A 9195-nucleotide genomic window follows, 5' to 3' on the forward strand; every position below is an offset into this window, starting at 1 on the left:
CTACTCCAGAAAGGCAGGAGCTACATGTTTTCTATCAGATGGAACATTTTGACTTTCTGGGAAGAGAGGCTTAGTTGGAGTTAACTTGGTTTCAGAGTAGAGTTGCCCAATAGCTCCACAGTAGCCACATGTTTTGGTTTGGGGTTTTTTTGTTTGATTGTGGTTTTGTGGGTTTGGTTTTGGTTTGGTTTGTGTTTTTGTTTTGTTTTTAAAGCTGAAATGGTATGTGAAGAAGAGATTTGTAACATATTACAATAAAGTCTCCAACCTCTTACTGAACTCCCTGATATTTGCTGCTCAAATCCCAATTAGTTGAGTGTAGCCATCAAAAGAAACTAGAAACCCAGAGCATTTCACAAAGGACAGCTATTCTTCATTTTCTAATCATGCTAGGGGAAAAAAAAAAAAAGGAACACAGGGTTTTTTAAAGCTCTTGTGAGATAACAGGATGATTCAGGTGGGAGGGTGCCTCAGTAAGTCCCTAGTCCAACCTCCTACCCCGAGAAGGATCACCTCTGAGCTTAGAGCAGTTTGCTCAGGGTTTAACCCAGCTGAGTCTTGAAAACTTCTAAAGGTGGAGAAAGCACAATCTGTCTGGGAAATCTGTGCTATTGCCTGCCTGCCCGAAGTGACAAAACAGCCTGTCCTTAAATTCAGCCCAGTCCTCTCATTTCATCTTCTCCCTGCTATCTCACCCTCCCACCTTGCACAACAGTGAAGAGCTTGGCTCCACCTGACCAGGCATTGGAACAGGCTGCCCAGGGAAGTGGTGGAGTCACCATCCTTGGAGGTGTTTAAAAGGCGTTTAGATGAGGTTCTTAGGGACATGGTTTAGTGCTAGAGTTAGGTTATGGTTGGACTCAATGATCCTGAGGGTCTCTTCCAACCGAAATGATTCTATGATTCCAATACCTCCACATAGGCCCTGGGGGGTTGCTGTTAGATCCCCTGCACAGCTACACAAGCCCTGTTCCTTCAGAGTCTCCTCGCAGGGAGGTCTCCAGCCTCGACCAGCTCTGGGGCCCTCTGCTGAGCTTCCTCCTGTTTGTCCAAGTCTTTCATACACTGAGGCCTCATACTGGCCATGGGTACGCTAGACATGGCCTAGCAAATGCGAGGGAAAAAAAAAAAAAAAAAAGGAAAATCTTTCTTTTAGCCCTCTCTGGCATGAGATGCTCAGATTTCCCAAATCACACAGGATTTTGTTTGCCCACATCTACCCTGTCTCCCCCAAAATAAAACAGAGCCTTATACAATTTCTGCTCCAAAAGATACTTACTTTTTTACATGTATAGCTGCCTGGACTCTATTTGAATTTACTTTCTTTTAATGAACTGTAACTAGGGCTTATTTTTGGAGTAGGGCTTATATTTCAAGCATCTTCAAAAATCCTGAAAAATCATGCTAGGGCTTATTTTCGTAGTAGGTCTTATTTTCAGGGAAACGGGGTAGCTATCCAGTTCCCTTGATCCTTCCTTGAAGATCCCAACTTGAAATCACCCGCAGTGTAAAAGCGCGGACTCTTATTCAACCCCTGCAGCCCCTCGGGAGCACCAGGCTCGGTGGCCGGCACCAAGCGGGAGGGAAGGCTTAAAGGACGGCCCGCCGCCCTCTTTTGCTCGGTTCCTCATCCCGAAAAGCGCCAGGGAGCGGGCGGGAGGGGCCGCCAGAGCCGTCGCCCTCCGGGGAGTCCCTGGCGCGGGGCCTGGCAGGGCAGAGGCCGCGGGGCCGCTGGGCGCACCCCTCCCCGGGGCGGCGGCGGCGGCGGCGGGGAGGGCGGGTCAGCACCCGGAAGAGAAGGCGCCGCCGCCCGCCTGACTTCCCCGGTAGGCAGGCAGGGGAGCAGGCAGACAGGCGGGCGGGCGCCATGCTGCAGTTCTTGGTAAGGCTCCGCGGGGTAATAGCCGCTCCTCGCCATTTCGCGGCGGGGCGGGGCGGAGCGGGGCGGGCGGGGGCGCTCCTCGGCGATGGGCAGTAAAGTCTGTGTGTGCGGTCCCCGCCCGCACCCGCGTCCCGCGGGCGGTTCCGAGGAGGCCGGGCGGCCTTCTTCTGCCCGGGGGGCTGGCGACGGCCTCGCCCCTCAGCCCAGCGCTCGTTGCCGTGCTCCGGGGTGCTCCTGTCCCGTGGTGTCACACGGCCCCGTGGCTGTGAAGCTGCTTAAGCGGGGCGGCTGCGCCCAGTTTGGGCTCTGCAGCAGCGCAGCATCCTTGTGCTTCAGCCTCTCTCCCTTCTCCGCCTCCGCGGGGTCGCCTCGTCCCGCTTTTCGGTCCTCGCCGCGCACCGCCTTAAAACTGCTCTGAAAATTAAGCTCCTGGTTGGTTTGTTTGGTTTTGTTTTCTCCGACGTGTGCCCTTAATTTGCCATGAAGATCGAGCAAATGTTGCTTGCTCACAGTGATGCTGCTCAAGTTGTTTTGTATTGGCAGATATACCTGCCTCCTTTAGCGAGAGCAGGGGTTTTCAGTCCTTGCTCTTTTGTGCACCCTCAAAAATTTATCTCCGGAGATGTGGAGTTTTATATATAGAAGTTAAGGCAAGGGATCATGTTTCATTACTGCCTTTCGTTAAATCCCCTTAACAACAGCAGAATTAATAGGCTAAGTCTTCTTGTGCTTTTCTCATTTTAATAATCCTTTCTGTCTTTCTGTGTGTTCCCCTAAACTCTTATGGTTGTCTAAACTTAAATGCTTGCCTACTCTTAATTAAATACTTAATCGATGCGGTATTTTTACTGCCAAGTGTGGAAATAATTATCTGACCGAAAAGGTGCTGGTTTCTGCCATAGCAAAGCACAGGAACAGCCTCCTGTTTTTCATTCTAGTGATGTGAGGGGTACTCTAGGGTTTTACTTGTGTTCAGATATGTCCTAGTAAATACAAACGATAAGAGATATTCTTTCATCTTTTGTTGAAGGAAGAATAATTTAGCTGGTGAATAAGTTTCATGCTGAGTGTTGATACAGAGCAAGAAGACATGGCCCTGTTGTAAGCTGGAAGAGTCTTATGTGTTTTTATGAAATGAATAAATAAGGCCTGTTTTTTATCTCAACTTCATAATAACAAGTGTAAAAGCCTCAGTCATTTCTGTAGCTGTTTATAGTCTCTCCACTCTGCTGAAAACAGTAAAGGTATAGACACTCAGACACTCTCAAAGTTTGTGTTTATCAACACTGTTGCTTGCTGCTAATGTTTTTTTGTTTCTAGATAAAAACTTCTTATTCTTGGTTAGTGCCTGAAAGTTTGAAAAAAGATATGCTAATTCTGGGTTTCTTGCCTCTTTGGGTGTAGATTGGGTGTTGGACTCTTGCTCACTCTTCTTAGGGCTGTAACAGGGAGATAAAGGGATAATCTCACAAACTTTGTATTTTGCTATCCAGAGTTAAGCATTAAATAAACATTGGTTTAAAATGCAACTTGAAATGCTGAGTATAAATTGGAAGACCCTGAACTCTCATCAGCCCTATTTTCCTTACTTAACATGCACATTTTAATTTGCTGTATGTTTTGCTTTCCATATAATTGAATTCTAAATAGTCATATTTTTTCCTCTGATTGAATTGTCAGCTATAAAAGTAAATGTAACTGGGTGTATTGCTCTAGAATGCAGTGCTAAACTTTTCAATAAAGGAATACACATAGAGAGAGTACTGATCTCAGTACCATCTGTGCCAAATATGTCTTATCACAGAGCAGAATGTGGTAGTTGTCCCATCTTTGGAAATGTTCTAGAGTGAAAGCCTAAAAAACTGCTAATAAACAAGGACTGGGTTTGTGTTTTCAAGTGAGTTCTCAGACAGTGCTAAAGATACAGGAAATTCTCCTCTGGTGGAATGGTGCTCTGCATTGAGAGGAATCACAAGTCTGCTTTACATCAGTGTGCTATTTGTCAATATCACAGAATCACAGAATGGTTGAGGCTGGAAGGGACCTCTGGAGATCATCTAGTCCAACCCACCTGCTAAAGCAGGTTCACCCAGAGCAGATCGCACAGGAATGTGTCCAGGCGGGTTTTGAATGTCTGCAGAGAAGGAGACTCCACAACCTCTCTGGGCAGCCTGTTCAATGCTCTGGCACCCTCAAAGTAAAGAACTTTTTCCTCATATTCAGATGGAACATCTCATGCTTCAGTCTCTGCCAGTTGCCCCTCATCCTATCGTTGGGCACCACTGAAAGGAGTCTGGTCCCATCCCCTTGACATCCACCCTTGAGATATTTATAAACATTGATGAGATCCCTTCTCAGCCTTTTCTTCTCCAGGCTGAACAGACCCAGCTCTCTCAGTCTCTCCTTATAAGAAAGATGCTCTAGGCCCCTCATCATCTTTGTAGCCCGCTGCTGGACTCCCTCCAGTAATTCCTTGTCCTTCTTAAACTGGGAGCCCAGAACTGGATGGAGTACTCAAGATGTGGCCCCACCAGGGCGGAGTAGAGGGGGAGAATAACCTGGTCACACTCTTCTTAGTGCACCCCAGGATACCGTTGGCCTTCTTGGCCACAAAGGCACATTATTGACTCAAGGTCAACCTGTTGTCGACAAAAACTCCCAGGCCCTTCTCTTCAATACTGCTTTTTAGCAGGTCAACCCTCAATCTGTACTGGTGCCTGGGGTTATTCCTCCCCAGGTGCAGGATCATACACTTGCCCTTGCTGAACTTCATCAGATTCTTCTCTGCCCGGTCCTCTAGCCTGTCCAGATCACACTGAATGGCAGCACAGCCTTCTGGTGTGTCAGCCCTTCTTCCCAGTTTGGTATCATCAGCAAACTTGCTGAGGGTGCACTCAGTCTCTTCATGAGGTCATTGATGAACAGGTTGAACAGGACTGAACCCAGTACTGACCCCCGGGGAACTCCACTAACTACAGGCTTCAACCAGACTTTGCTCTGTTCATCAGAACCCTCTGAGCTCTGCCATCCAGCCAGTTCATGATCCATCTCACCGTGCATTCGTCCAGCCCGCACTTCCTGAGCTTGTCTATGAGGAGGTTGTGAGAGACGGTGTCAAAAGCCTGGCTGAAATCAAGGTAGACAATGTGCACTGCTCTTCCTTTGTCTACCCAGCCAGTCATAGCACCATAATATCTTGCAGAGTACTTCTTTAACTGATAATTCAAACCACAAGAACAAATGATAACCAGTGCAGTAGCCACGAAAGAACTCTACTTTTTCTTAAATTGTTAAAGCTAAGCTCCTGAAATCGTAATAATAAACAAAGAATAAGACCAAGAATCTGTTTAAGAAAATACTGAAGTAACTTGCAGTCATAGTTCATTTCGCAGTTTTCAGCCAATTTTAGTTTTCTACAGCTAGCTTGTCACCATGGACAATCTGAATCACTGAAAAGATGAGCTGTACTGTATTCTGCTTTGGGCATGGAAAAGATGTCAAGTCAGTATGTGATGGCGAAGTTGCTATTGTGGACAGTGGTTTTATTTTTTTTTTAATATTTTGACAATAGTGTCCATAAGCAATAAAAATTTTCTTAAATAGAACTGGCCTCAGCTGTCATATAGAGTGATTTGTCTACTGACAATGAATAAAGGCCCAGTATTAAGGAGTTACTGCCTTTGGGAGTGTGCAAAGAATTTTACAAAGATCATCATAATCTGATCCAAATAGTCTTGGAGATGTGTATTGAAAATGCAATTGTGCTGTATTTTGGAAAAAATGGTAAGGTTTTCCTGGTGCACCTCTCTGCAAGAAAGGCGAGAAATTAAGTTGAAGTGGAATTGAAATTCTTTAGTCTTCACATGACTTGTAGTATTACTTTTTCTAAAATTTTATTTTAACCAATATGCTTTTGATGGAAGGATGTTAACTGTTCTTTTCTCCCTTTCTTTTTAGGTTGGTTTTACTCTTGGCAATGTGGTTGGGATGTATCTGGCTCAGAACTATGATGTGAGTATCCTTGTATTCTCAGAGTTGAACCTATTCTGAACTGAAGATAAAGGGCTGTTTTCACTTAATTGGAACTGAATCAATCTTTATTTTGATGGTTTGTTTTATTTAAACAGAATGTGGATTGTACTGACTTTAGTTAAGGATGAACTTGAATGTAAATGGAACCAAAACATCTACCTCTGTCATAAAGATTATGTCAATGCTTAGAGCCTTAACTGGTGTTGGGGACCATAGAGCACAGGTATGGTAAACAGGCATCTACACAGATAGAGAGGAGAAACAGAAGAGGTTTAGCAGCTGCTCATGGATTGTGTCAGCCCTAAAATAGTGGTTTCCTGACTATGATAGCCTGTCTGCTACAGTGTTCTCCACTCAATACACCTGTTTGTTACTTAAAAATTCTTCAGAGCATCTGAAATTTATGTCTTCTGTAACAATAATGAAAATAAGTATTGCCAGCTTTTTGGGAAAATTCAGCACCTGCTCCTACTTCAAACAATGCATTGACCTGCAATCTTTCCTTCTTTTCTCACAGTGAGAAAGTGAAGTGAACTTTCCTCAATTCTCACAGTGAATGGAGATTTTTCACTGTGGGACCCAGAGTAGAAGAAGATTTAGAGCTGAGTCTTAAATAATAGCTTTTAATTTCTGCAGAGTCAGCAGAAACCCTTATAAGGGAAATGTAGAATGCCTTGTAAGAGCTGTTTACAGTCTGGAGGAGTTAATTAAATTTAACATTTTTTTCCTTTATTATGCAATCTATATTAGCCTTTTTTTTTTTTTTAGGAAAAAAAAAGCTGTTGATGCTCAAATCTCTGATGACATTTATGTTTTTCCTTCTTCTCATTTTCAGTATTGAAGTCATTTTGCTTGCTGAATTTTTTTTTTTTTGCTGCTTGCTTATATGCAAACTTTTGTGATGCTTCCTGTCCAGTCGCTCCACTAAGAGTTGTAATGAAAGGCTAGTGTTTCTTTCCAATATACGTTTTACAGTGTTATGAAAATGTAAACATCAAAACATATTTAGGTGTATTAATATGTACTGTAGGCATGGTATAGGGCTTTGCTGGCAGTCCTAACAAGGTCTTGCCACAAGAGGGGGACTTCTGCTTTTGATTTGCGGTAAATGGTTCCCTGGCAATGTAACACTGACTTGCAGGATGAACATCGTCATTTTATTGCTGTTTTTGAAGGTGATTTTTTTCAGATGACATCTAAGATAAACTTGTAATAATGAGGTCCTAATTCTGCAGCTGTACACACATCTGCTTATTTATAAGCACATGGAGAGTTCTGCTGATGGCAATGGAGTTCACTTGGTTTAGTTTAAATGTCAGGTATGTTACAGGCTGGGCTCTTCATTTGCTCAAATAGAGCTTAACTTTGAAAGGTAAAGAAAGAGAGAAACGTATGATATTACCCATACTATCAACCTTAAGCCATCCAATAAGAGCACTGCAGTCTATTTGGATTAATTTCTGCTCTGTGGTCAGGTTACATATGAAGTCAAAGCCCATGATTTTTTTCACAGCTACCAATGGGGAACTTTGCTTTTATTTTAATCAGTTAGTTTGTAATTGTCAATTCCCAGTGTTACCTAGAGTCATGAAATAATCTATTCCTTGCCATTAAAAGTTGCTTCTTTTTTAAAGTTGTCAAAATGTACTGTTTGATTACTTCATCAAAATGCTTATATTTGCCAGAGAAAGCTGAAGTTTTGAAGTTCACAAGCAGTAAATTGAATTTTCATTCATGTGTGAAACCACAAAAGGTTGCCAATTTGCAATGCAATAGAATTCCCCAGTGGGGAATTTTGGTTCCCACAAAATGGACCAGGAAAAGTATTTCTACATAAATTTCTTGATAACGTATTTACTGCTCTTGAACACCTCTCTTCTCTTGGTTTATGACCAGTATAGTACAATCTAATTTCTGCTCCAAAAGTCATTATTAAAGTCTGTGCGTCAGTGTTTAAATTGACTTATTCTTTGGCAGTTTGTCCTCTTTCAGTGAGGAAGCCAGACTGATCTTGCTAAATTTCCTGTGAAGTGATCTATTTTCTTCTCTCCTGTTACCATCACCACTGGCTGATTTTTGGTCTTAACAACCTGAAATACTTCATGAAGCCTCACATGAGGTGTTTTCATCTGCTGTTTGCTTGATACTGCTTTTTTTTTTAACCTCTGTGTAAGGTATCACATCCTGGAAGCAATTATCTTTTAGAAACCGATTTAAACTTCATAGGATTTCTTGTTGTGTTTATGGTATTGGCTTTCCTACTGAGGCTCACGTAGCTCAGGATTTTTTGTTAATTCGTGTGTTTTTTATTTGTTTTTTGGTTTTGTCTTTAAAGATTCCTAACATTGCAAAGAAGCTTGAAGAATTTAAGAAGGATGTGGAAGCTAAGAAGAAACCTCCCAGCGACAAGTCCTAAGAGAGCAGTGTTACCCAGGTCACCTCTGTGCATGCATCAAGGATGCAATTTACCTTTCAGGCAGAAAAGACCAAGTAGAGGGTTGGCATGGGAGGTTCCTCCACTTTTAGTCTCCTAGAACTGGAATGTCCTTCTTTTGAAAGAGCAGCCGTGAACTTTTCCTGGGACTGATTTTCAAGGGTTTCAGAATTTGGATTTGCAGCTGATATGTGAGTGGATAAGATCGTTTGTATTTTTTGTTACTGCTTTTCCTGATATTTTGTAACCCGTTTTTACCTGATCCAACTGGAGTCCTGTTAGTCCTGTTACTATGTGTACCTCACACTTTGTAATACCCTACTTCTTAGAACATCGCAAAGGAAATTAAATGCATCAAGAAGTAGCTTTCAGGGTTTCCTGTCATTTGTTGTGAGCAGTGGTACTTCACTGTCCTTAAGATCCACATTCCGTTATTTGAGATGGGAAAGTTCATTTGTCAGACTGTGAACTTGGGGGGAAGGGCAGAGCTCCTGCTTTTTCCATTATGTTATCGCTTCCTGCAGTGTAGACTTTGCGCAAACATGGCTGATTTCAAAAAGTGTAAAAGGCCATCGACTTTAACCTACGTTTCGAAGTCATTGTTTCTTCTATTATTGTCTCTTCCTCTTTCCCTTCTGCTTGGTTTCTTGAGGATGTCTCTGGAGCGATGGGGAGGATGGGAGGGAGAAGAGTTATCTTCCGTAAGTGCCAACTGGGGCACGTGGAGGTCAGCAGTTATGCTGCGAATCCAAACCATTCAATCTATGTACTTAGTAATCCAGTTTGTGTAATTATTGTAAGTATGCTTTTTATTTACTTCCTCTTGGTGTGGAGCAAGGACTAGAGC

At 43.0% G+C, this 9195-nt stretch overlaps 1 protein-coding gene across 1 annotated transcript; it reads left to right on the forward strand.

Moving 5' to 3' along the window:
- Nucleotides 1–1729: 1729 nt before the first annotated feature.
- On the forward strand, nucleotides 1730–8722 carry STMP1 (short transmembrane mitochondrial protein 1). The gene is made up of 3 exons (XM_065658073.1): nucleotides 1730–1882; nucleotides 5840–5893; nucleotides 8250–8722. Exons 1-3 carry the CDS (start codon nucleotides 1868–1870, stop codon nucleotides 8328–8330), a joined length of 150 nt encoding a protein of 49 aa, XP_065514145.1. The 5' UTR covers nucleotides 1730–1867; the 3' UTR covers nucleotides 8331–8722.
- Nucleotides 8723–9195: the final 473 nt, after the last annotated feature.

The sequence above is a fragment of the Caloenas nicobarica genome, chromosome 1 (assembly GCF_036013445.1).
Source record: "Caloenas nicobarica isolate bCalNic1 chromosome 1, bCalNic1.hap1, whole genome shotgun sequence".
Taxonomy (NCBI): domain Eukaryota; kingdom Metazoa; phylum Chordata; class Aves; order Columbiformes; family Columbidae; genus Caloenas; species Caloenas nicobarica.

Excerpts from the sequence above, each read along its gene's own strand:
- STMP1 (XM_065658073.1), top strand. Across the intron at positions 5,894-8,249 it reads ATCTGGCTCAGAACTATGAT|ATTCCTAACATTGCAAAGAA; the intron begins GTGAGTATCCTT and ends TTGTCTTTAAAG.